General features: G+C 60.2%; 3 protein-coding genes across 4 annotated transcripts; 1 reads left to right on the plus strand and 2 right to left on the minus strand.

The window, feature by feature from the left end:
* Nucleotides 1–523: 523 nt before the first annotated feature.
* On the plus strand, nt 524–9593 carry LOC117639261. Its single transcript, XM_034374752.1, has 3 exons — nt 524–696; nt 7374–7476; nt 7892–9593. The coding sequence occupies exons 2-3, from the start codon at nt 7380–7382 to the stop codon at nt 8341–8343; spliced, it is 549 nt and encodes a 182-aa protein (XP_034230643.1). The 5' UTR covers nt 524–696; nt 7374–7379; the 3' UTR covers nt 8344–9593.
* Nucleotides 9594–9773: 180 nt separating this feature from the next.
* On the minus strand, nt 9774–20974 carry LOC117639702. Its single transcript, XM_034375577.1, has 13 exons — nt 20715–20974; nt 19875–20624; nt 19248–19553; nt 18947–19153; nt 18353–18568; nt 18131–18273; nt 16249–16370; nt 15760–15999; nt 15577–15688; nt 14846–14965; nt 14612–14773; nt 10911–11036; nt 9774–9945 (listed from the first exon to the last, which is right to left on the minus strand). The coding sequence occupies exons 1-13, from the start codon at nt 20972–20974 to the stop codon at nt 9845–9847; spliced, it is 2865 nt and encodes a 954-aa protein (XP_034231468.1). The 3' UTR covers nt 9774–9844.
* Nucleotides 20975–23061: 2087 nt separating this feature from the next.
* On the minus strand, nt 23062–26807 carry LOC117639546 (uricase). Of its 2 annotated transcripts, none has more exons than XM_034375328.1 (6): nt 26655–26807; nt 24774–25121; nt 24499–24694; nt 24233–24416; nt 23412–23535; nt 23062–23338 (listed from the first exon to the last, which is right to left on the minus strand). In XM_034375328.1, exons 2-6 carry the CDS (start codon nt 25119–25121, stop codon nt 23126–23128), a joined length of 1065 nt encoding a protein of 354 aa, XP_034231219.1. In that variant the 5' UTR covers nt 26655–26807; the 3' UTR covers nt 23062–23125. The 2 variants fall into 2 exon arrangements, with proteins under 2 accessions (XP_034231219.1, XP_034231220.1); XM_034375329.1 differs by having other exon boundaries at nt 24774–25128; nt 26655–26790.

Here is a 26807-nt window from a genome sequence, read left to right on the forward strand (position 1 = left end):
ATACCTTTCAGCAGGGAGGCGCGCTTCGCGGGGGCGGAGGGGAGGGGAGGGGAAGAACATACGGACACGGCGCAACTTGTCGGGGCAAGTTTCGTAAGAAAGGTACAGAGCGAAGAGAATACACTCTCATGCAGGTGACTCTTTGAGCCACCCTCGACCAGTTATTTCAAACTACGTTGAAACTAAAAAGCGCGGTCAAAATAGCTGATGAGCAACAGTGACCTCTATCAGCCGTCAGGTCCCATCAGTAAGGTCAGGTGATCGACTCCCGGCATTTCCTGAGAATATTGTTTTTTTCGATCCTGAGGCCTTACAATGATGGTTTCATTTACAGTAGTAAACCACCATCACCTCACGCACACTGCCTCCCCTCCCCTCCCGCCCCTCCCCTCTCCGCGCCCCGGGTGGGGTGGAAGTGCCCCCTCCCCTCCCCTCCAGCGGCCTGCAGTGGCGGCGCTAGCGCGGCGCTGGCGTGGCGCCCCGTATAAAGGGGCGGGGGTCGGCCGGCCGCCGGTTACTCTCGCGAATCCGCCGGAGCTGTGCGCCGCGTCGCGTTGCTGACCGAGGCCCCCCAGGCCCTCTAGGCCCTGCTCCTCCACAGCGCGCGCGTCGCCGAGTGGTGCGCGCCCCGCAGGGCTAGAACCAGGACTAGGACTAGACCGCCGTGCTGGGGACTCGCTGCACTCACTAGACGAGGTAGGTGCTGGGCTTGCAGTGCAGTGCAGTCGGGCCATTCCGCCGCCCGCGCTCGCCGCTCTGTCTCTCTCGCACTGATGGGGTGTGCCGTAGGGGTGCGAGAGGGACAGAGCGAGAAGTGCGGGCGGCGGAGGGCGCGACACGAGCCGAGGCCGTTGAGTCCGGCTGGAGAAGCTTAGGCTGGACCGAAAGGATAGTCGGAAGCCGGCAAGAGGAGAGCCACACCCAAAACCCCGAGCAAAAAACGCTTTCTTGCCAAAATTTTCTTCCAAAGTTTGTGTTTGATTCAAAAAAACACCTTTCGTAGCAAAATTTTTATATAAGTCAAAACACAAATTTTTTGAGGACTCTGCAGTGGTGAATTTGAGGGTAACGACGAAATATGTGAGAAATCCGATCAAAATTTAGGACCAAAGTACAGCACCACGTTGGCCTGAATTTTATTTTTAATAAATCCGAAAGAGAGTATAAATTTAGAGAAAAGGTTCAAGCTTTCAACACGCGTCGATCTTATAACCTGACTTGAAACCAGTCGCTTTTCTTCCGACGCCAAATTTACTTGAACGAGAGGACGCGACTCCGGACGCAGAGACTGCCGTTGCATCGTGCAATGTGACGTCATCGTCCGCCAGTTGAACCCAAACAGAGAGTTAGTCGCCAGCAAACGGCTGCAAGGCCCTCAGAGCTTCGTGCGCCCTTGTACACCAGTGAATTGACCTTTCTCACTAAAATGGACTGATTCGGCAATATTTCGTAATATTTGGCGAAATTAAAAGTCCGATATAGCACTGCTTCATGATTATAGTTGCTGTATTGTTAGGAAATCTAAAATATAGTCAAATGGGCCAAATATATAGAAATTCGGGAATGAGCTTGTGAGTGATGTCTCTTTGTTTTTATTCGGCGAAGGGCGTCCTAGTTGATAGCTGCCGACACTGTGAATGGGCTTTGTGCGGCACTCGGCACGCGTCCCGGTCACGCGACGCACGCGCGCCCGACGCACGCGACCGACAGACGAGGACGGACGGACAAAGACGGACAAAGCTGCACGTGGAGTGACGTATTTAGCCCGGCTGGACCGGACAAAAAGGCAGAGGGGGAGGAAAGGTGACGGGGGTGGGCGAGGCGGCAGCCTCTGTCTCTCTCGCACCCCTTCGGAACGCCGCAGGGGAGCGAGAGAGACAGAGCGACGAAGCCCCTGCATGGAATCAGCCTGCGGGACAAAAACGGCTGCAGGCTGGAAGGATTAAACAAGAGAAAAATCAGGAGCTCACTCTGAAAAACGATATTAAGCCAGAAATGTTGAGTTACGTCGAACTGTAAATAAATGTGATCGTAAGGAGATCAACCTAACTTCAGTCCAGGTAGATTGATTTTTCCAAGGGCTCAGGGAATCCCCCGGCAGTGGGGGAAATCCATTGCCTGGCTGCGCGGGGGCGGAAAACTTGGCGCGCCAGTTCCCGGAAAGCGTCCTGGAGTGCTGGAGTGCTGGAGTCGCACTCCGAGAAAGCAGCCCGATGCAGCGGCCGAGCGCGAGGCTAATTTCCGGGAACTCTTGGTCTCTCCGCCCCGGCAGTCGCTCTGTCTCCCTCGCACTCGTGCGGCCGGCGCGTGTAGGTGCGAGAGAGACAGGGGACGAAAAAAGACTCCCGGATCCAGTCTGCTGAACCGTAAGCCGAAGCTTAGCTGCAGTCGACCCCACTAGAGGGAGTCCGGAGTTGGAGAGTCGAGCGAGCGCTGTTGGCGGGGGCGGAGGCGGGCGGGGGCGGGCGGAGGCGGGCGGTGGCGGGCGGGGGCAGGCCTGCCTGCCGCGTTGCGACGCGCTGCGATGCGCTGCGAGTTCATGACGTCCACGTGTATTGATTGGCACGGGGAACATCACACGGCGGGGAAAGCACGAGTACACTGGTACACGTCGACACGCAGAGACGGCGGCGAAAACAAAGAATGAAAACGGTCAAATTGGGCGCGTATCGGGTTCGATCTCTCGAGCGGTCCTGGCGAAACCGAACGCGCCACTTGCCAACTAGGGGGGCGGTGGAAGGGTGGGGGAAGGGACAGTCCTGCGGGACCGAGTCAAGCCCAGCTCCAGCCGACAATGACCTTCAGTAATCATGAAAAACGCTCCGTCTTTTTTTTTAACGTCTGCGGTTTTAATTACGAACTTTGGGGGCTCCGCGAAAACTTTATAACTAAACTGCAATTTTATAAAAAAGAAAAATACCCTATGAAAATTTTACTTCCATACTCCCGCGCGCGCGCGCCATGACATGTGAGACCTTAATTAATTATTTAATTAAGAAAAGCTGTTTTGGGGAGGCGGGGGAATAGGACTCCAGTCTTTGTTTTGACCCCAGGAGGCCCATCTCGGCTACAATTGCTTTCCGCTTCCATGTGCGAGCTCACTGTGTGTGTGTGTGTGTGTGTGAGTGTGCATCAGTGTGGGAGGGCGCGTTGGTGTGACTGTGAATGCGAGATTGTGGACCGGTATTAGCCAGGGGAGCGTGGCAGTGGCGTGGCACAGCGCGCGCCACAACAACATCGCAACCCGAGCCGTGCCGCTTTTCGCTTTGTCGCTGCAAATTGACGCGAAATCCATATCAGCCGGCCGACCGCCCCAGCGACAACTTTTCCCGACCGCGTTTTCCTGTTTCCAGTGCCGCAATGAACACCGTGTGTGTGCGTGCGTGTGTGTGTCCATAATTGGACACGCGCATCGTTACGAGAGAGACAGGGAGAGGGAGGGAGAGAGAGGGAGTCATGCATGCCGTTAAGTGTGCTCTCGGTCGTTCCGGAGTCCCTTGACCCCAGGGCCAGCAAGCGGCAGCGAGCAAGCAGCGGCAGAGATAGTGGTAGTGAGCGCAGCGCGCGCTCATAAGCAGAGTCTCTCTGGATTTAAGGGGGCGCCGTAAAACGGGGCTCAAAAAGTTGGCTTCGTGATTTACGGTGAGTCCCCGGCAGGCTGGCAGGCCGGCACGGCGCGCCACGCCACTGGCTCGATTACCTAGCTGACCCCCGGCCGGCCCGGTCCGTCCCGTCGGCTTTCCGCCACTTGTTGCCCCCTCCCCCCTCCCCCAGAGGCCGAGGCCCCCGGGACGGCCGGGGCGGCGAGGGGAGCCTGTTGCCTGTTGCTCGGCCAATCCGGCGCCCCCTCTCTCTCTCTTTCTCTCTCTCTGTCTCTCTTTCGCTTCCGACGCACCCGCGACGATCGCAATGCATTTATCTCGAGAGCAGCGGCTAAAAGGGTGCAATTAGGAAGGCGAGCTCTACTCCGCGCCTGCCTGCCTGTCACATCATTGCTATTTTTCTGGCACTTTCTGACGCGCTCTCAAGCCTTCATCGTATACTTAACGTTGAAAAGGCGGGTTTCGCGCAGGTAACTTTTCAGTTTTCATAAACCGAAAGCACAGAATTTCTTTTTCTATTTTTCTTTTGAGTGGATTTGCAGTGGGCGTGACGCGCTCCGACTGTGCCCGTCGGAATCGCAGCGTTAGAAAGGGGGCGTCCTGCCGGAGTCCTGGCGGAGTGTGAGCAGTCCAAATCATATTACTGCTCAAAGACCCACTCCCAAGTCCCCCGGGCATTCTCCCCCACCCCCCTCGCTCTCCCATTTTCAACCCTCCTCCCAGTGATCACGCCTCTCTCTCTCTCTCCCTCCCCCGCAGCGTGTAACTCAATGACGGCTCCCCAAATCGCGCGACACAGTTGCACCTCCCGGCGGCCCGGCCGCGTCGCCGACGTCGTCAAAATCGATAGACTCTTCGCGCCGGAACCGGAAACGCGTTTCGGACTCTCGGGCGCCGCTCTCCACTTCCGGGACATCTCCCATCGGTCGGAACGGGGTCAGCAGTCACCGCACTGGGGAGGGGGCAGAGAGAGAGAGAGAGAGAGAGAGAGAGAGAGAGAGAGAGAGAGAGAGAGAGAGAGAGAAAGGTCGAAGTCAACACGAGATTCTTGAACGATAATTCGAGGCTGAATGTGCGCGGCCCGCACTAATCCAATCCGCGGGAAATGTAACACGAGAATGACTACACCCTATTTTTCGGCGGCGTAAGGCGGAAGGTAAGATTTTTTTTTTTCGAGGAATTCCCCAGTGTGTAACCGGACTCTCGATTTTCGTATTGCACAGGGCTTACAATGTGTCGGTCCCGAAATTCCTAGGCGGGCCTGATGTGGGTTGGAAGTCGTGGCGCGTCGTCGCGCTCAGACTAGGTCACTGTTAAAAATATTTGCTCCAAACATTCAGGCCGTTTTGGCGGAAGTAAATACGCGGTTGCTAACTGAAAATTCAGACTGACTCTTCGCTCTCGGACTGCTCGGCGGTCTGGAATTTCAAGGAGCTCCGTGTACTCCAACGCGGTGCTCCTGGCTTGGTGCGCACCTCGGCTTAGCGCCGCGGCCAGAACGAAAACGCCGCATCGCTGTTATGCTAAATACAATTGGATCCCTCTATTTGCCGGCAAACGGCGGCGTGGCCGGGCTAAGCCGGGCCGCGGTGGACGCGGTGCTTTTGGCCTCGCGACTCGCGGTGTAGGGATCACCGCCGGGCGGGCAGCAGTAGTAGCAGCCAGGGTCCAAGAAACCTCCAGCACTTTTCATTACTTTGTTTCAAAGATGTTTTCGATTGACGAATTGGTCTGGGTGCTGCAGTCGCCACTGATTCATTACGAGCGCGGAAAGCGGCCAGCCAGACGGCCTGCCGGTCGGCCTGGGCGAAAAGTGTTTGTTTTGGCTAGTTGTCCGCCCGTTACAACCACGGCCCTTTAAGGGCGAGACGGGCTGGCCCTTTGTGGGCTGCCGCCCTGCCGCCCGGCCGTCCCGCCGCCCTGTTTGACAAAAGGCATCTGTTCCACCGCAGCCACCTGGACATGACGAGCACATCAGCCCTTTGTCGCCCTTTTTTTATGTAATGCCTCTCTCCCTTTCACTGGAAGAAAGGGCTTTCGATTCTGGCCGTGGCAGGAAAGAGATAAAAAGATGCGCCGGATGGCCGCGTGCTCGGGAGGAAGTGGGGCAGGACGTGCCCGCCGAGGGGGTCCTGGTGGGGCGGCGGGCTGCCCCGGCCGGGGCCCCCCGGCTCGTCCTCGTGCGGTCGCGGGGGCGGATCGGACGCGCCCCGCCACGCCCCCGCAGGGCACCGCCGTCAAAATGTCAGTCTGAGAAGGGCTGAATTAAAACCGGGGAAAATTGAGTGGCGCGGGTATTTGAACCCGCGGCCCCGACACGGTTCGCGGGGCGAGCGCGGCCGTGGAGCGCCTGCGCAGAGCAGGGCGGCCCGCCCGTCGCGCGGCCGTGGCCGCCGGGTTGCCTACCCGGCGCTTCGCGGGCGCTACGGCGGGCTGACTGCGACGCTCTGTCTCTCTCGCACCAAGGGGGCGCCCCGTAGAGGTGCGAGAGAGACAGCGCTCCGCGGTTCGAGGAATCGCCCTGCGCAGGCCGGCCAACCCTTCCTCCGCCCACGCGGCGAGACACTGTATGAACGCCCACGACTAAATCCCGTTGGTACGACTGTACGACTCGGCGTCCGCGGGCCGCGCCGCCGGCGATGTTTGCGCCTTGTGCTTCTGTGTGGACTCGGCATCTCGGAATCGGGCGGCGGATCGCCCGAGTCGGCGGCCTGTCAAAGCACGTCGCCGAGAAAGAACGCAACGCGGCGAGGGTGGCAGCCCTGGGCAGCCCTGGGCAGCCCTGGGGGCCGGGTCATGAACCCCATGACGTGGGGTGGCCAAGTAGACACTGCCCGCCTTACCCCTACACCACCCTGCGCACACACGCGCCTCGGAGGATGGAAAAACTCATACACCCATTGTAGTCAGCCCTGCCATTATTGCGAAAATAACATTGAAGATTGACGTGATGCTTGGTGCCGGCGCAAACGGGAAAGCTTCATCTCTCGTCTCTTTTAGAAGAAAGGCAGCTCTCATGCGTGCGAGAGAGACGGAGGCTTCGAATTGAAACGGCCGCCATTTTGCGGGCATTTCGATCACTCCATTATTCACAGTAAGCCGGATCGGATTATTCCCAGGGATGATCAGCAGTCGCCCTCGCCGCTAGTTTCGCCACCCTCGCCTTGCCCATGGCCGATCAAAGTGATACAGCGCCACAGGCCGCGGGAAAAGTTAAAGTTTTGCTCGACTTGCGCGACGACCGGCACTTTGGCTCCGGCCGAGACCAGAAGCAGAGGGCTACACCGCTACAACCGACTAGAAAACTTGAAACGCACCGCTGTTGCCCAAACAGAAATATCGTAATCCTTTCTAGGCATTTTTCATCCCATTTGAAAAAATATATACGTGAAAAGGCACTTTGAAGTTTAACAAGGGTGTATACACTTTTTTTTAAGGCCCACTTTTTACCAAAAAAAGGTTGTTTTATCTAGGCCAAGCGCGAGAGGCACTAGGGCGCCCTCCGTTATTGGCGGCGTGTGTCACCGTGCTGGACGGGCCCGGTGGGGCAGCGCGGCACCGGACGGGCGTGGGCGGGGAGCCGGCACCGTCAGCCCGACCGGCACTCGCGGTGGGGTGCCCTGGCCGCTCCCGCCCGCTCCTGGAGGCTTGAGAGCAGACCTGGCGGCCAGGTGGTTTCGTCGGCCCGGCACCCAGCAGCACCAACAAGGCCCCCGAGTGTGCCGAGTTTGCTGCAAAAATCGCTCACGAATCGATCTCTCTCTGTTGCAGCGCGACATGTGGAACATCCTCCTCGTCGGCGCCGTGTTGGCCGGCCTGGCTGCCCCCGGACTGGCCGGCCCCGTCGTCCACGAGCAGGCCCAGGCCAACGGAGGTGAGGTTTTGGATCGACTTTTGGATCGACTTTTGGATCGACTTTTGGATCGACTTTGGGATTGACTTTTGAATCGATCTTTAGATCGACTTTTAGATCCACTTTTTGGATCGACTTTTGGGAGCGACTTTTGGAGCGTATCTGTATGAACTTTTGGAATTTTATATCGCAACTCTTTAGCGAATTTTTAGCGACTCTGTAGTGGCTTCTGCAACGACTCTGTAGCGACTTCTGGAGTGACTTTTGTCGAACCGTTGCGAGGAAACTAATCGATGTCCGGCGTCGCCGCGGGGCCCGGCCGGCCGGCGCTGGAGCACGCTGCGTCAATAAAGTGATGAGGCTGTAGGCCCGGCCGGCCCACCGCCCTGCCATGGCACACTGCAAAAAAGCCAATGTTGGTGTCTCTGGTCGGCAGGAGTCCCGGAGGTGGGCGTGCCGCTGGCGGCCATGACGGACTCGGAGCTGCAGTGGGTGCGCGACTACCTGGTGGAGCTGATCCGCGAGGACCCCTGGCAGGACAACAAGATGCCGCTGCTGTACGTGGAGCAGCCCCAGGACGGCGGCCGCCCGGTGCAGCCGGGCCCCGGACCCAACCCCGACGACGCCGAGGACGCCGACAACGCCCTGGACGCCATGCCGGTGAAGCGCTCGCGCTACTACCGCCGCTACCCGTGGAAGCGCGTCACCCGCAACCGCGGCACCTACGACCCGGACCTCTACATGTGCAACCCGTCCAGGGAGGACGTCATCCAGCTGCTCGTGGGACTGCACCGCGCGCGCGAGGGCGACACCGGCCGCACCATCAACTTCTGCAACCGGAAGCGGCCGGCCTCGTCCGTGTTCACCAACATCCGGTTCATCGGCTAAGGGAGGGCCGCCGGGCTGGGCGTCATGTTCGGGGTTTGGGGCAACGCGGTGGGGCGGAGAATGCGAGGCGATGCAGAGGAAACATCCGTTTTTTTTGTTGTTTTCTTTTTTTAGTCTGTAGAGCGAGTCATATCAGCGTGTCGTTTTCGTTTCCAAGTTGGGTGCCGAGGGGAGAAGCAGCAGAGGACAGGAGTTGAATCGATGGTCACACGGTTGTTCTTTTCGTCAAGCGCCGCAAATGTCTCTAAACTCCCTCGAGGATCGTTTTAAATGACTTTGGTTGTTGTTTTGGAATGATCGTCATCAACCTGGACACCGCTCTCCGATGTAGCGGGACGGGTCCACTTTGGCGTTGATGCTATGTGTTTACTTAGTTAGCAATCCTTAAATAAAGTGTCAATGTTGGGGGTGGGTGAGAAGCAGGCACGACTATCCTTATAATTTTTTCCTTAGAGTTAAAATCCGTAGTGAAGAACAACTTAGACGCTTTATTTTCCTGCTCAGAAGGCTCTTTCTAGATCGGAGCGAACAAGATCAAGCTCCTAAAAGTAAAATAAAAGCCGCATGCCGCGATCGGCGGCGGCAGAACTGAGTTGGTACTTTAAGGGAAACCTCGTAAATTATCTTCTAGCAGTTTATAAGTTTTAACTCAACGCTTCGCTCTTCAGGTGCTTAGAAGTGTCAAGGCCACTTCGGTGCCCGTCTCTGAATCAGAGATAGTTGTAGTACGCTGCCAAACCTCATTTTAACTCTAGACTGATTTTTTTAAAAATATCAACTGTGACTATATTTTGAATATATCTTGTAAGTTTAGATTCGAAACACGGCGAGTTTCCCTTTAAAATTGTTAGTGCTGCACATATGTTCAGTTCCCTCCCGCTTGTGCCTTCTGCCTTCATGTCGGCATGTTCAAAACGAAAATTGAGAAAAGAAACACTTACCAAAATAGAACTTTGGAGCAAAATCTAAAACGTTTTGGCTAACGATTGAGATGCATGATGGTTCGGGGGAACGTGCTTTAACTTATTATTTATTGTCTACTATTAATCATCATTATTATTATTATCATTACGATTGTAAGAGGGACGACGTTGTTGAATCAACCCAGAGGCAAAAAGAGGATTACTTGGTGTGACCTGCTGATGCAATAAAGTGTTATGTTTGTAGCTGCTGTTGAACGTGGAGACTTCCTTCCGTCCTTCCCGAGCTTCAAACCCTGTTGTATGACGATTACACAAGACAAAACTGGAGTACTGGAGTTCTTTTTCAACCCTTAGTCCGTCGGGCACTAAGTCATTTACTACAGTGAGTACAGTGGAAAAGGGAAAGCTGAATCAAAACCGACAAGAAGTGTAAGAAAATACTTGTTTTATTCGAGAAAATTTACAATGAGATATTTACAACGTCGAGCACTCGCTCTGTATTTTTCTTCATAATTTTCTTTCATAGAAAGAGGAAGGAATCAATAAATACTGAAAACATCGGCTGCAGTGTAGCGGAGTCAGCACGGCAGCTGGGCGTAGGAGACGTTCCAGCGGGCCGAGGGCACGTCCTTGTGCAGTCGGTAGGGCAGCTCGATGGTGGCGCCGGCGAAGCTGAGGCCTGTCAAGGTCAACACGGCGCCAATTAATACCGCCATCTCCGTTCGGGGCGGCTCCGAACCGTCGCGCTCCGTCCCTCTCGCGCCGGCCGCTGCGGGGCGGCCTGCGAGTGCGAGAGAGACGGAGCGCCGCCCGGAGGCAGCCCGCGGGGTGTCTGGCCCGAAATCGCCCGGCATCACGGTGCGGTCGGGCCGCACAGTGGGCCAGAAGACCGGTGGAGGCGGACAAAACTCTAGACGCGTTTTGAGCTCCAGAGTCGCTAGACAGGCCTCGAACCGAACGTGTGACCCCATCAATGGATTGCTCTCCGAACGAGGAAGCCATTGGTGGGGTCACACGCTCGGTTCGAGGCCTGTCCAGCGACTCTGGAGCCCAAAACGCGTTTAGAGTTTTGTCCGCCCCCGCCGGTCTTCTGGCCCACTGTGGGCCGGGGAGGCCGCACCAACACAAAGGCGGGTCAGCCAGGCAGATTGCGAACAGTGTTCTCGTCGCTCTGTCTCTCTCGCACTGACGGGGTGGTCCGTAGGGGTGGGAGAGAGACAGAGCGACGAAGCCAGTGTTTCGGAATCAGCCTGCAGGGCCGCCCGCCGCGTCGCGCGTCCACAGTGGCGGAGCAATATCGCCCACAAACCACACGCGGTGAGGCCGGGCCGGCCGGGCATGAGCAAGCATAGGGCCGAGCGGGGCCAAGGCGCACCCAAACAAAGGGAAGACCGGGCCGGGACGGCAATTATTTTTGATGAGCACGCCGCCGTCGGCAAACCAAGCCAGCGGCGATCGGCACCGGCCAGGAGGCTGTAAGCCGCTTAAAGCGCGCGCACATGCACACACACACACACACACACGCACACACGGCCAGGACCGTTGCCGCGTCAACTGTGACTCTGACCCGAGCTCTGACCACTAAACTGCGCAGCCACACTACTGAAAAAATAAGAGCAACGTGAAGTTGGCGGTCCTCCTCACCGTGAGTGGTCCTCGCGAGGTCCGTGCCGCAGTACTTGTGGTTGCGCAGCGCCAGGTAGGACTCGGTGCACTCGGGCCCGGACGCGATGGCGAAGTCGTGGAAGTCGAGTCGCAGCACGCAGCGGCCTGAAAAACAAAACGGGGAGGCCGTGATTACAGTGTCAGAGTACGCCTCTCCCTCCGTCGCTTCCTCATAAGGGCGCGTCCCTAAACGACCGCTTGGTCTGACCTCTCTCCACAGGCACCCCCACCCCCAAAAGGACCTCGTGCGGGGACGGGCCCCTTAACCGAGGATTGTTACTGCGGCTGATTATTAAATTCCAGAAAGCCCGCCCCGCCCCGCCCCGCCCCGCCCCGCCCCGCACACGAGGATTTGCAGCGAGCCTGGGGCATTATGTCTCCGAGGCTTATTACCCCGGCCCGGCACCGGGGCGGTCCAGGACACCGATGAACACGACCCCGGCGCCGCGCTGCAACGCGATGCCGAGACACTTTGTAAGAACTGCGGTCGGGCCGCGCGACGCTGACGCTACGCTGCTAGTGGCCATCTCGGACCTCTCGCTCCTATATCCGTGTCCCTCTAGCCAGGCCTCTAGATGCTCCGCCCTCGAATCAAACACGAGAGGGCTGGCAGTGGCTTCCCCATTCGAAGGGCAATCGATTGGCCCTAGTTGGTTCGAGACCTATTTAGAAGAACGACGGAGCTCGAAGCGTGCCCAGCCCAGTGCCCAGTGCCCCGGGCGAGCGTACAGTGCACAGGACTCCGGGTCGGTGGTTTGGTCTGTGGGTCCAGCAGCGGCGGAGACAGTCCGGCCGGCCGGCGATCAAAAGAATCCCCAAGTGGCGGTGGGCCTCCCACTCCACTCCCTCCACGCCGGCGAGCACGATGACCACCAGCAGCAGCACCACCAGCAGCGCGTGTCGTGTCGCCGTTAAAAGTCATCGCCTCTTCGGCCACTCGTCGCCGTCCTCGTCGCCGTCCTCGTCGCCGTCCTCGTCACCGTCCTCGTCGCCATCCTCGTCGCCGTCCTCGTCGCCGTCCTCGTCGCCGTCCTCGTCGCCGTCCTCGTCACCGTCCTCGTCGCCGTCCTCGTCGCCGTCCTCGTCGCCGTCCTCGTCGCCGTCCTCGTCGCCGTCCTCGTCGCCGTCCTCGTCGCCGTCCTCGTCGCCGTCCTCGTCGCCATCCTCCTCGTCCCCGTCACCGTCATCGGAATCGGCATTCTGCTTTTCTCCCCTAATGAGAATGGGGCCGCCAGGTGCAGGGGCCGCTCGACTGGAACGGACAAGATAGGCCCACTCCGAGCAGCCCTCGCCAGCGCCGTCTCTCTCGCACACCCACGGAGAGCCCCACGCGAGCGAGAGAGACGGAGCGACGAAAGCACCCGTTCGGCCCGGACAGCCGTCAAGCCGGCCAACCGAAATTCCCTTTGGCTTCCGCCGAAGCCGCCTCCACCCTGTAGACTCATTTCGAGAGTCGTTTGCGTCGCGCTGTCCCTCTCGCACTCATGGGGCGTGCCGCATAGGTGGGAGAGAGACAGAGCGGCGAGGACGACTCTCGGAATCAGCCTGCTGTTCGAACCGCCGCGGGCACAAAGGGCCAGCGCCAGGCAGGCCGAGGCCGAAACGTGGTGGCGTCGCTCTGTCTCACTCGCACTCGTGCGCCAACCCGCAGGGCCCCTAGAGGTGCGAGAGAGACAGCAGTTTCGCAATCGCACTGCACGTGGGGCACACCAACGCTTAAGCACGATCTTCTTCATTCTTTTCTCTCACTCGCACCCACTCCCACACGCGCGCGCACAAACACACACTCCCGCTGGAACACTGGTGCGTGATGGGGGAGGTAAAAGAGCGGACGCTCTCTCTCTTCCCCCCGTTTTTTCTCTTTTTTCGCGCCGAAAGCAATCAGTCCAAAGCAAGCAGCGCGGCCGCGGCCATGGCGGTCACTCCTGTTGTCGGACCGTTTAATTGTTGGCGACTTGAGCGGTGCGTTGCGTGCGGCCGATTTGTGGAAACCGCGGACGGAAAGGAAATCCCGTAACCGGTTCGCTGCCTTTCATTCTCGCCACTCAAAGTCTCAAAGGCCAGCGGGCTCGCTCGTTCCAGAGGGCGAGAGAGACAGGGCGACTCGCTTTCGGAATCACTCGGCGTAATCCGCGCTCGCGAGTCACCGCGACGGAAAACGGAAAGACCCGGAAAGACCTGTTAGTCACCGAGGGAGGCGTTTGCATAACTTGGATCGACTGTAGTTTCCCGCGGCGCACTTGACGGGGCTCCCTGCCCGCTGCAGCTGCCGCTCTGTCTCTCTCGCACTGACGGGGCGTCCCGCAGGGGTGCGAGAGAGACGCGATCGACGCCCCTTGAGCCGCTGTGTCGCGGTGCTTGCAGGCCGTGCAGGCCCACTGGGCGGTGTCTCCCCCCTCCCCTCCCCTCCCCTTTCACTCAAGTGGCCTACTCCAGAGACTGTCGAGGTTCCGCCCCCACTCCAGACGAGATGGAACGAGGCGCGGGGGAGGGAGGGGAGGGAAAAAGAAGAGGTACAGGTTTTCACACCTTCCATAGGGCGCGAGCGGGGGAGGGGTTGAAGCCTTTTCATCTCCTGAGTGGCAGCGGCACCCTGCCGGCACCTGCCGGCCCTGGAGGTCCTGGAGTTCCAGGTGCCTACGGCCTGCGGCCTTGCCTGCGGCCCAGGGCCTGCAGGGCGCCGCTCGCCGCGCAGTCAAAACATAATCTCAAAGTCATCACCCCCCGGCCCGGCGCCCCTGGAGGGGCCCTGCAGGCAGCCAGGCGGGCAGCCAGGCAGGCGGGCAGCCAGGCGGGCAGCCAGTCAGGGGTGAGGAAAGTAGCAAAGTGGCCGCTTCTCCGCCTTCTCCTTCTTCTCCGGAAAGGAGAGACCCACCTCTAAATAAATGGCGCCGCGCGTCCCCACCTTTCACTTTCCACCGCGAGGTCACCGGGCAAAGCAAAGAGAGGCGGTCCGGATGACACAAGGCAGGCGGGCCTAGCGGTGCCGCGGTGCCCAGGAAGTGACTCAGGGGGACAGCGCGGTGGGCCCGGCCCCGAGTCCCAGACCGCTCCCCAAGAAAATGTCGACAAATCGATGGACTATGCAAATTTGTGCGGCCACTGCGTACAATCCAGCTGCGGTTGAGGCTCTTTCCCAACGCTGAAGTTGTTTAAAGACCGTGCTCTTCCATATGCCCCGCCTTGCGAACGCCTTGTCCGAGCTAGTTCGGGCATTTGCGTCGGACCTGAAAGTAAAGCGGCAAAAGTGGTTCGCTGGATTTTTTTTCGGCGCCGCTGCGAAAGATGAAAGATGAAAGGCCGGGGGCCAGCACGGCCGAGGGCACAGCCATGGCACAGTGGCGTGGCGTGGGAGTGGCGGAAAAATAGGAGCGAGACGGGCGGCAGCGGCGTCAGGGGATGAATGAGCAGAATGCGCCAAATCTTGGCAAGGCAGCGACAAGTGCCGCCCCGCCCCGCCCCGCCCCGCCAGGAGGACCGCCTTCTATACCTCCCACTGCCGCTCCACCATTAACATTATCAGCCACTTACAAGATTAGCCCGGTCCCCGAGTCCCTCTCCCGGTCCGCGAATCGGCCCCATTTAAAGCGAGGCCTCCGCAGATGGCATGGCCCCGGATTGCCGGAACCGGAAGTCACCTCTTTGTGCGCACAGCGGTACAGTCCGCTCCCGGGACTCACCGGGCCGCCGCCGGAACACGTAGCTGCAGGACAGGTGGTGCGGCGACCGCGGCTGCAGCGCGGGCGCCTCCAGGTGGCCGAGCACGCCGTCCAGGACGACGACGCACTCGCTGACGTCATCGGGCGCCGCCTTGCCGAAGCGCGCCACCGGCGTCACGTCCACTGGAAAGAAGACAACAGTCGTCGTCGTTCTGTTGTTTTTGTTTGCATGGCGAAGACGATTTGGACACTCACAGTCCAGACAGTCCGCCACCTGCTGCACGTGGATGAGGAAGTCGGCCTGCGCCGCCTGCACCCCCTCGGCGAAGCCCTGGTACACCATCCGCACCGCGTCGCCCAGGAAGTCCACCGTCACTGCGCAGATCGGCCGCCACATTAGATTACGCCTTTCGACTTTTCGAGACGAAACCGAACGCCCGGCTCTCTTTATTTTCTCCCCCTCGCTGTTCGAGAAAGGCCCGCCCCGCCCCGCCCCGCCCCGCCCCGCCTCGCCCGGCCTCACGCCCGGGCGTTAATCTCGGAGGACCTTTCAAGACCGGAGTGGAAGGAAGCCGGGATCTTAATAATGAAAGATAACACTACCCGGGCCGAAAAGAGTGCCGAGTGGCCAGAGGCAAAAAAAGGCTTTTTTAAAAAAAATGTGAGTGTGGGCGTCGACGTTTTGAAACCGGCTGCCAACTGACAGTTGGAATACTTATTGTGTTTCTTTCCCGATATCAAGGACTGAGATAGTAAAACTTCTGCATTCTCAAATTTAAAACATGATTATTAATGATTAACGTCGATTTTGTTCTGTGGTTCTGCGGGTTCTGCCGAAAGGGGTGGCGGGGATGGATGGGTTGGACGGCTCGGCGCCTCATTTCCTGCGCCGTCCTGCGCCACTATTACATCCGCTACTGAGGCAGTTTTTAAAGGGGAGGGCGCCCCTCACCACGCGGTCACGCGGTCACCACACCGTACCGTACCCGTGCGCCCCGCCAGCTTTTGTCCACACAGTGTGCTGCCGCCCACCACGACGTGCTCGCGCTGGCAGTCCAGGGCCATGCGCTCGACGAGCACCTGCAGGCCGCAGATGTCCTGGAACAGGCAGAGCGTCATGAGCTTCGGCCGGCGCCAAGTTTGATTTCGAAGAAAAATTCGCGCCTGACCTCGCTGACCCTCCTGACGGTGAACTCGCACTCGGGGTGGCCCGCCACGTCCAGCGAGCTCAAGGCGAACTGCTGCTGCCTGACGTCGCCGCCGCAGACGGCGGTCGGTGGCGGCGCCGTTCTTGGCGGCGGCGGCGGCGTCCGTGGCGACGACGGCGTCGTCGGCTCCGGGTACAGCGGCGGCCGCTCGGGCTGCCCGGAGTCCTGGTAGGGACCGGCCTGCTCCACGGGCAGGGGCCGGGGACGCGGGAACAGCGCTGGGTCCGCGGGGAACGACGGGAACACACCCCCGGCAGCCCCGCCCCCGAGCGCATCGCGGCCGATGAAAGCGCCCGGGACTCCCGCGAGTACCCCGCCGTAAGGACCCGGCCCGAGAGCACCCCCTCCGGGAAGGCCTCCGGGAAGGCCTCCGGGAAGCCCTGGCGGAACGCCGCCCGCAAGGACTCCTGGCACGGGCCCCACCGGCCCCACCGGCCCCACCGGCCCCACCGGCCCCGCCACAGGTGTGCAGGGCAGCTGCCGGAAGTTGGCCCGGAAACCCCTGCCGTTGATGGCGTTGTCACTGATGAACAGGACGTCCACGTACTGACTGTCCTGGAAGCTCAGCATCACTGCGAAAAAAAGAGAGAAAAAAATCTCATTCAACGAACGTTAATGAAAGCAGATGATCCGTCGCCTTTCACAACTGCTGTGATAGCCGAGAGGTTAGAGACGTGGGATCGAGTTACCGCAGGCCGGCGTTCGAATACCAGCGTCACGAAAGTTTTTTCGACTTGCTATCCTAAGGGTGGTGGTTCGAGGCCATGAGAGCGGAGCCGTGTGCAACAGGCCCACATGCCGGAGGTTCGACTCCTAACAAATATTTCCATTTAATTTTACTGCCTCAGCCAGAGCGGTTCAAACCCGTGAACGTGAGCCCACTTCGAGCATGGGACGTGGTGGTCCAGGGAGTAGAGGCGTCGGTTCTCAGTGCTAGGGTCGGCGGTTCGACTCCCACAATTTCTTGCGAAATTTTGACCGGGTCGGTCGAGTCCTGTTGCGTCAAGAACCCACCTCACGCCGGTCCCCTCATCATGAGCCGTGGTGGCCGAGAGCGTAAAGTCGTGTGATCCCGATGCCGGGGTCCGGGGATCGAATCCCATCATTTCATTACATTTTTCGACCGCCTTCCTCCCAGTGCAACTCAAACCCGTCGTCCAACACGCTGCCAGACGTACAAGCGTGATAGCGTAGTGGTCAGAGTCACATTCACCTGGCCACTCCGCTGTGGGTGTCTAAAAAGCAATCCGCTTCGGCGGGTTGGCCTCGGCACTGGAGCGATGGAGTATTTGATCCATCAATCCAGACCATCCGGTGTGTGGTTGCGGGTGGTGCCTCCTTGACTCGTCGGGGAGGCGATGATAAGTCCTTTGAAGCTGGCCTAAAACGCTGTATGTTCGGTACGGGAGCGCCGGACAGTGGGGGTACCATGGGGTACACAACCAACCCTACGAAAACAAGAAGCTCCCACCAAACCTCTTCTCTGTCTGAGTCTCTCTCTGTCTCTCTGTCGTCTCACTCTACGTCCCGCCCCTCAAAGAGCTTCGTACTGGGTGCTCTCACCCAGCTGCCTGAGCTTTGGGGTCCTACTGGGTCCCCCGGCGAACGCTTGGGTCGCTGACGGGATTAACCCCAGGTACCTGATAGCACCGGTTCCCATCCCGAACACCGAAGTAAAGCAGGAGGCCTCCCCATTAAGACTGGGGAGGGGGTGTAGAGTTCAAATTTTTTCTTTTCCCTTTCAAATTTCTCGGTTAATACTCGTTTGGTTTCCTTATACGGGGTAGTATGCGGGCTCATTCCAAAGATAGTAATTAAAATTGTGTATGAAACAAAATATATAGACCCGAGCGAGGTGGCCGGTGTTGGTACTAGCCGTGCCGAGCTGTGGCCTGCACCGCCCGCCGCCGAGCCCGAGCTGGCCCGATGAGTGCCCCGGGCCGGGCCGAATCGGGAGGTATTGTTGCGCGATATTCCGCGCCGTGGCAGGCGGGGAGGGATTGTCAATGTTGCGCGTAGGCCGTCACGAGCGAGGAGGGGGTGCCATTGTTTACGCCTGGTGCCGCTGGCGCTGTACCGAGGAGGGATTGTCGAATTCCGCGCAGGCTGCGCCTCATTGCCAGACACACGCACCAGCCCGCCCCGGCAGCCAGCCCCTATTATATTGTTTAGGATACGCGCTTCGTTTCTGGACTCGAGAGTAAAAGCACGCTGACACCTTCATGTGTATAGTAGTTTTAAGTATGTTTCAAGTGTGAAGGTATCATCTGCTAAAAAATTAGCAGGTGGTCGCCGGGAGTCGAACCCACGCCAGCGAGTGGTCAAAACCCACCCAAGGTCGACGCGAGGGTGTTGCCGCAGTACCGCGTGGCGCCGCCCAAGCTCACGTAGTCCTTGTTGCAGGTCGGCGACGGCTCCAGGTCGAAGTCCAGGAACGTCACCTCGAGACTGCACTGCTCCGGGTACCGGGGGAACCTGATAAAGCAAAGAATAATGGATTTTACTTACCAAAACTTTAAAAAGTTAAACTTTGGAAGCTAGTTGTGCTGCTCACCGGTAGCAAACGCGCGCGTTGTTGGGGTAGGGGTCCGGGTACCGCGGCGAGGTGAAGACGCCCGCCAGTGCGCGCAGCTCGCGGCACTTGGCGAAGGGGAAGACGCCGACGGGGCACTGCAGCAGCGCCGAGGGCACGGTGCCGGCCCAGGCCGCCGCGCCCGCCAGCCAGTCCTTGTAGGAGGGCGCGCCGCACACGGGCAGCAGCAGCGCCGCGCTCGCCGTCACGGCAGCAGCCCCGCCGCGCTGCCCCGCGTCCTGGGGCACGTCCTCGTCCTGCTTCACGTCCCCCTTCGCGTCCCCCGGCACGCCGTGGACGCCGTCCTGGGACTCCGCCTGGTCCGGGAAGCGCACGAGGCCGGACCTCTCGCTGGCGGAAGTGGCGTTCCTGGACGGGGACGCGTCGCGCCTGGACAGAGATTGTTTGCGTCAACAGTGAGGAAAGAGTCGAGAGTTTGAAAGAAAACTGCAAGGGAGTCGCGCGTCGAAAGTCCAGCCTTTGAACCTTGAACAGGCTTTGATCCTGTACCGGAATCAGGTTCCGGTTGGTCGGAAACAACAGCGACGGCAATACGTGTACAAAAAGTCGACGTACCCGTTGGATGCGTCTGTACTGCGAGCGCGCCACGGCAGCCCTGGAATTCCAGGGATGCCAGGGTAGCCGCCGGGGATACCGGGGGCGCCGAAGCCGCCGCCGGGCAGGGCGGGCGCGCCGCAGCCCTCCTGGCGCACCTCTATGATGAAGGCGCCCGTCGACAGCAAGTGGCGCGAGTACCTCAGCAGCTGGGTCACTTCACCGGGCCTGGAACACAAACAAGAGCGTCTCACGCGGGTTCGACTCCCCGCGGCTGCAATTGAGTTTTCGTTATTTAATTTTTTTTCCTTTTTTTTCGAACCTGAAGTAAGACACGATCTGGGCGCCGCTCTGGCAGCCGCAGAGGCGGCGGCCGCCGACCTCAAGGAAGTGCTTGTCGCAGGTGCCGAGCAGCAGGAAGTGGTGGAGGACGAGGCGCAGGCGGCACGTCTGTGGGAGCTGCCTGGCCACCGGGTACACGCAGTCCGAGGACCAACCGCTGGCCAGGCCGCTGGGGAAGCCGGGACTCGTCAGGAACAGCTGGGGCCCGGCGTGGACGCGGCCGCAGCACTGTGGGGCCGAAAAGCGGAACGAAGCGAACAAACTTGGAGCAGGAAATTGGATGCGCCTTGATCAAAGCGGCACACACAAGTCCTGTCTCTCTCGCACACCGACGGCGCGCCCCGCGAGTGCGAGAGAGACAGAGAGCGCCGTTCGGAATCAGCCTGCAGCCGGGTACAGCAGAGCGAGCCTACTATCAAGCCAAACAGACGCGCGGCGGATCCTCCATCCTTCCCGGCCCTTCGCAGCGCTGCGCCGAGTCGCTCTGTCTCTCTCGCTCCCTACGGGCCGCCCCGCGAGTGCGAGGGGGACGCAGCCAAACAGACTGCCGGCAGCACAGGCAGCACAAGCAGCACAAGCACTGCGCAAACAAGGCCGACTCACTTGCGGCAGCTGCGCCGGGTACGCGGGGAAGGCGGGGAAGGGGAGGCCCAGCGACGCGCTGGCGAGGCCCGCGATGCCCGCAATGCCTGCCAGGCTCTTGCCGGAGCTGGAGTCGTTGCCGTGGCCGCTGAGGCCCTTCATGTCGGCGGGCATGAGCGGCTCCCTGCGCTCTTGGTCGCGGTGCTGGCCGTGCTGGCACGGGCTCAGGGTGGCCAGGACGCGGAAGCCGGCGGCGGTACCGGCGGCGTCCGAGAGGAAGCGGACTCGCACGCCGGGCTGTTGTCCGCGTTCTCCAGGTTGCCCGCGCGTTGGTGGCGCGGGCGGCAGCAGCGGCAGTCGCGTGACGCCGGACCGCTCGCCGCAGAACGCCACCCCCACGCCCCCCGCCGCGCCCTCCACGCCCTCCACCAGCAGGCGGTCCCCGGCGCCGCAGCTCGCCGACGGCGAGGCCAGGTGGAAGTCCACGAAGTCCAGGTCCAGGAAGCAGGCGGCGTCGCCGTCGGCGGCCTTGGTCGCGGGGCGCTGCTCCAGCACGAACAGGCAGTTCTTGTTGTGCGGGTAGCGCGCGGGGTAGCCTGGGCTGAGCAGTCCCACGGGCTCGCCCTGCGACACGGGGAACAGCCCGCCGCAGTCGCCGTCGGACACCACCCTGCCCTCGGCGGTCGTGGCCTCGGCCACGGCGTCGACGCCGGCCTCGTCGCAGGCCTCCAGTCGCAGCAGCGCCTCGAAGTCGTCCTCGTTGGGGGACACCGAGCTGCAACACGGTTTTATTGACATCGATAAAGACCAAGTCAACCGGGAGTGTAAATTCAAATTCTTATTCTCATTACAAATCGGGCCCCACCTGTAGTGCACGGGGACGGCCCTGGTGTCGGCGGGGAGGTGCAGTGTCCTGGCCCCCAAGTGCCCCCCGCACAGGAGCTCGTTGCCGACCCGGAGCGCGCCCCGGCCGCAGGGCAGTCGCAAGGCCAGCAGCGCCACTCGGAGGCGGCAAACTCGCCGCCCCCCGGGGAGCCGCAGTTCCCACGAGCAGTGGCCGCCCCCCGCGCCGCCCCCGCCCCCGCCAGCCGACCGGAGCTTGACCACTGGCGTCCGCATCACCATGGTCCCGGACTCCGGGCAGTCCTGGAATGAAGCGAACTCCTTCGTAAATGGTGCCTTGGAGTGTTTTCCCGGAACTGCGCGGCCAGAACCCGGCAGCACCGAGTGGCGCTGCGCCTCTACATCCGTCAGGGCTGATCCCGCGCAAGTGCCGCCGATTGTGCTGAGGGTGTTGCGTCATGGCCTTCATCGTCATGGCGCCATGGCGCGGCCCGGGCCGGCCGCCTGTCTCCCTCGCACTCGTGGGGCGTCCCGCAGCGGTGCGAGAGAGACAGCGACACAGTTCGGAAGCAGCCTGCAGCCACTCAGCGCCCCGGGTGATTAATCAGGGGTGCGGCACTCGTACAAGCACCTGCCTTCCTTTGAGGAGGCCGCGGCCTTGGTGAGCGCGGCGCGGCCGCCCAGTCCCGCCTTACCGAGGCCTTGACGTCCTGCTGCACGGCGTCCACGGTGTCGTTGAGGTGCCTGGCGGCCACGGCGGTGCCCACGGCCGGCCGCAGCACGGGCTGCCAGCCCCCGCAGGCGGAGGAGACCCCGCGCAAGGTGACGGCCAGCAGCACGGCGGCCGCGAGGACTCCGCACGACGACGGCGCCATGGTGTCGAGAGGTCGCGCGGCGTGCGCGCGTTGCACTGGCGGTGACTCGAGTCCGAGTCCTGGGATACTGCGTGGGCGTGCCGCGTGCCGCGAGCCAGGCCTGCCCAGGCCAGCCCGCACTCTCTCTGGTTTCACCCTCAAAGTCAACACGCGAGTATTGACGCCTCGGCGACGCAGCGCCGCGAGGCACGGTGCGCTTACAGAGTACCGCCCGCCGGCTTTGGACTGGCATTCCGAAGATGCTCGGCAGATTGGACGCGCCCGCCACCGCGCCACGCCGCCACCCACATCCAGCGCGTCATGCAGGAATATCGGACGGATACAGTGTGGCACCTCGTAAACCGACCGCCGCGTCGACGTCGACACCCTGCAGCTGGGATCGGCGGCACGCAAATCGACGTTCGCTGTTAGACGGTTCACCCAAAAAACAAAAATAAAAAAGATTATTTAAATTTTTTTCGTCTTCAAAAAAATCGTTGAGTGATGTAGAAATTGTGGTTTGGGTTGACTTTAAGCGGCCACCGCGTCCAATCCCACCTTTTGAGAGTTTTCCCTCTCCGAACTGTGTTAGTCAGAACCAGACGAGGTGAATCCGAAACTGCGCAACTCGCCCTTCGTGTCAAATCAATCAGACTGATCGACATAGACGTGCCTTTTCCAATTTCCGGTTTATCTTCTTGTCCCGATACAGTCGAAGGATCTTGGCGCCCTGAGCACACACGTCGGGGCTTGGCGCTCGCTCTCCGACAAGACACTCTCCTCCCCCCCCCTCTCTCTCTCTCTCCCTCCTCCTCGCTGCTCTCTTTGCTGTATGCCGTCTGCTCTCCGTGCACCTTTCCGCCAACCTATGTGTGTATGTTGTTTGCTCTCTTCAATCAACGGAAAGGACTGTTTGCCTGGGAAAAGGGAGCTTTGTGAAAGCGCGGCCGCGCGTGTGGGGGGCAGCATAAAATGGAGCCGTAAGACGCCGGCAGTGGAGATCAAATGCTGTACGACGTATCCGAAAAGCACGTATAAAAGCCTTACATCAAATAAACAAGCGGCAGGGGGCGAGGGAGGGGGATCTCATCAGAACGTCTTTTCAATGGACACAGGCTTTCCAAACAAAATAATAAAAAAAAATGGAAATGTCAGCAGTGTTTGATCGCGCTGCCTCGGGGACAATGTTCCTCGTTCTGTTTAATCTCGACGCTGTTGTGATTGGCAGGGCTGTCCTTTGCGACGCCCAAGTGGACAAGCGCACTGCAGGCTAACTCCGAACCCGTCGCTCTCTCTCCCTCTTCCCGCCGGAGCGCGCCACGAGAGCGAGAGAGAGCGACGAAGGTCCGTCCGGAATCCGCCTGCTGGAATTGACTCCGATCCAATGACAACTAAACGAGTAAACAAAAAGTAGTCGCAAGTGAAAAAGAAACAACAGCCACTGGCAGTAGCGAGCCCATGTCCGCGTCGATTGCACAGCGTGTCAGTCAGTCGGGACAGTTAAAAAGAGGCGCGCACAAGCAAGACCGTTTTATTAAAAAAAAAATAATTACAAGTTTCTAATGAATACAGTGTGGGGTCACAGCTTGGCGCGGCGGCGGAACACCTGCCGGGGCCTGGACGCCAGCTCCTTGTTGCTGCGCTCCAGCTGCGCGTGGATGATGCCGGCCGGCTTGTCCACGGGCTGGTACACCTCCTCGTTCTCGCTGCCGCCCTTGATGGTGGCCGTGAACTTGGACAGGTCCAGGGAGTTGTAGTGCTTGTTGGGCATCTGCATCTCGACGCGCTCGATCTGGAAACAGGGAGAGTGTCACGCTCCGCCGGCTCCGGGTGGCGAAGTTGAAAACGGTCGCCGAGGTACCCACCTCCTCCACCCGATCGAGGACCATCTTGGCGGCCAGGTACAGCGTGTTCTGGACGGACGGGGAGAAGATGCCCTTCTTGGGCTCGCCGGCGAACTTCTCCAGGATACACTCTTTGACGGTGTGCCTGCAAAATTGAGACCATTCAGTGCAAGCCGAACTACGTTTCCCCCTCCAATGCCTCATTCAGGCCATTCAGGGAAGTCAGCCCGGCTAGGCTGCGGTGGGCGACGGGAGGGATAGAGAGACAGAGCTATTTTCCACGTGTCGTAACGCATCCAACAAGAACGTTTGCCAAGTCTGCCCACACTGGGATTAAAGGGCAGCCCCCAATCCGTGGGGAGGTTTAACTGCATGAGCGGATTCGAACCCTGGGAGGGCCGGGGCCGGGTGGGACTCGTTGACGTGGAGAAGGGCGAGGTGATGACGTGTGTAAATCTGGCAGTGAGCGGAAGCTTGGCCGTGCTCAAACACGCGCCTGAATATGCATCATTAGACAGTTTGGCAAGCGCGCCGCGCGCCAGCCCCAAACTCCGGCCCCGCGCGCACCCCACCGCCAGCGCCACTGCGCACAGCGCACTCACATAAGAACGCGATCCGCGAGAGGCAGTGAGGTTCCAGTGGGAATATTTGATGGCTCAGATGAAGGCGTCGTTTCGGTCAAATGACCAAACTATTTTTGAGTGAGAGTGCTTCGCACTGCCTCGGTGGGGTTTCCTCGGACATTCCTTTCCCGCGTCTGTGTTGACCCTTGTCCCGGCCGCGTCGGGTTTCGACGCACTCTCACTGGGCGCGGGCCGCGGGACCCAGTCCCCAGGACCTACCACACTTTGTCGAAGTCCACGGTGCCGGTGTTGTACAGCCAGTTGGCCGTGACGATGGTGCTGAAGATGCGGTCGTTGGCGTCGGGCAGCGTTCGGAACTCGTCCTGCACGAAGTCGCGGAAGGCGGACTGCGTCGTCTTGAGCACGCGGAGGCCGTGGAGCTCGCCGCGGATGCGGGGGGCCTCTGCAACAGCCAAGCAGTCTCTCTCTGTCTCTCTCGCACTCACGGGGCGTGTCGCTGGGTGCGAGGGAGACAGAGTGCTCACCGTTTCTGCGCTGGCTGACAGTGCACGACCGGTAGGCGACGGGGCACATGACGAAGGCGTGGTTGTGCTCCTGCCCCTCGCTGTTGACTCTGGTCCAGGGGTACTCCTCGATGTGCACCGAGGCCTCCGTCACCTGGGGGTACGTGTAGAGGAAGTGGCTGCACAGCAGCAGGCTGAAGGCCTCGGGGGACTGGATCTGTAAAGCACGGCGACAACGAGCGTCAACAAACAGGCCAAGGAGGAACACAAGCGGAGCTGCGAACGCGCCTACTCACCCCGAACTTTTTGGCCAGCACGTAGACGGTGTTCTTCTGCGTGTCGGTGGCGATGATGTGCTTGTTGACGCCCTGCAGGAAGTCCTCCCGGCTGTCGAGCTGCAGGTGCGTGTTGACCTCGTACTCGCGGATGTGGTGGCGGTCGCCGTCGCGCCGCACCTTCAGCACCTTGACGTAGTTCTTGCCGTAGCCGTACTCGGCCAGGTCGTAGGTCTCCTCGACGTCCCTGCCGCCGTCCGGGCGCTCCATCCTGGACGCCGGCTCGGGCAGGAAGGCTGTCTCCACGGCGGACGAGTACGACGGGTAGACGTCTCCGGGGGCGCCGCTACCGGATCCAGAGTCCTCCATCTGCAAGCAACAGGAAGTTTGCAGGAAGCGCACAGGCACTGCAGACTCACTCGCACTCGTGGGGCGTGCCGTAGGAGTGCGAGGGAGACGGAGCGATGAAATCGCAGCTCGGAGGCGTCCTCCAATTAGCGTATCGAGCTTTCTTCCGCCCGCGCCCCGCCTCTAGCCGGCTGCACTGGCTGCACAGGCTGCACGCGCACCGCTAATTTCTCATACTCGTGTCGCAGTCGCCGCGACCTCCGCGACACGGGCAGGGGAGGGGGTTAGTAATCACGCTGTGTGACCCCAGGGGTAAGAGAGTCAACACGGCCGGGGGTTCCTAGTTCCTGGGGCCGATCCCTCGTCCAGAACGCGTCCCCCGTGAGATCGATGAAATACCTGCCAAATCGCTGCCAAAAAAACGTAAAATTTAACAGAGAAGAAAGTGCTGCGTTCCCGCCCCCTCGCGGTCTTGCCTTGCCGGCCGACCTTGCCCCCTACACTGCAATCGCCACGCATCGCCTTCGATAAGCTGCAATCCGCGAATCGCGTCACCACTGTTGTTGTCTCGCGTTCGCCGATGCCGGCCGATGCTGGGCGATGCCGCAACCCCGCGATACAAAGACGAGGACAACAACACAAGGCTTTCCATTTTACATTGGGCTGCCGGCGTCGGCCCAAATCGCGGAGGCCTAGCGCTCCAGTTCGTGGAAAGCGGTGAGACTGTTATTGGGAGTTGTAGACATTCAACGAGCGGGGCCGCCGCTACCGCGCACGGCACACAGAGACACGTGCAAAAGGGGTGGCCGGGCCGAGTGGGCGTGGCGGGGCGTGGCGTGTCCTTTTTTTAGGATTAGCGGTTGACGCACTACGCGCGCACACACTGCGAAAAAAGTCCTGAGAAACAAGAATGGACGCACCCTGCGCTATACTGTCATATATGATGGCACCCTGCGGGGCCCCGCCCCCACCCCCGCCCCCGCGGCGCTGCCCCCACGCCGCCGCCCCCACTAGGCGACGACGCCCGGCGCGCATCCCCGTGACGTCACGCCGCACTTAGGCCCTTGGCGGTGACTCACTGGCGAGGCCGTCTCGCTCCCGGCCGACCAACCAGCGCGCGGAACGCACCCGGGGATTTCGTTTGGCCGATTTCCCTATAAAACCGCCGGAGGGGTTAGAAACCGCTAATCAAGTTGTCGCTCTTTTTTTCCCCTCCCGTCTCTTTGACATCCACACCAGCGGGGAAAAGGGAAAGGGGCGCGCGGGGGCGGACATTCAGGCCGCTACACCACAAGGACTCAATTAGACGCGACATTACTCTCTCACGCACACACACACACACTCTCCTGTGCCATGCATCTACATGTGAGTGTGCACACTACGCGCGTGTCGGGACTCTGTTCCTCAACTACGTAAAACACTACATAAAAGCAATTTTTTAAAAAATAAACAAATTTAATCAGAAAAATTTAACAGATTTAACATAAAAACAAGTGAAAATCTGTTCCGAATCGGAGTCCTCTGCCGTCGTGTCGTGCCCGTTGCCTCACTCACCTTGTTTGTTGCGGTCCGTGTCGCGACTCGCTGCTGAGTGTCCGGCACTCTGCGGACGCGGTGTCGCTCGATGTGATTCGATGCCAATCAGCATCGTGGCAGCGGGGGCGCGGCGGGGCGCGGCGTAGTGGCGACACGGCCACGCTCTCAAAG

The sequence above is a fragment of the Thrips palmi genome, unplaced genomic scaffold (genome assembly GCF_012932325.1).
Source record: "Thrips palmi isolate BJ-2018 unplaced genomic scaffold, TpBJ-2018v1 HiC_scaffold_11, whole genome shotgun sequence".
Lineage (NCBI taxonomy): Eukaryota > Metazoa > Arthropoda > Insecta > Thysanoptera > Thripidae > Thrips > Thrips palmi.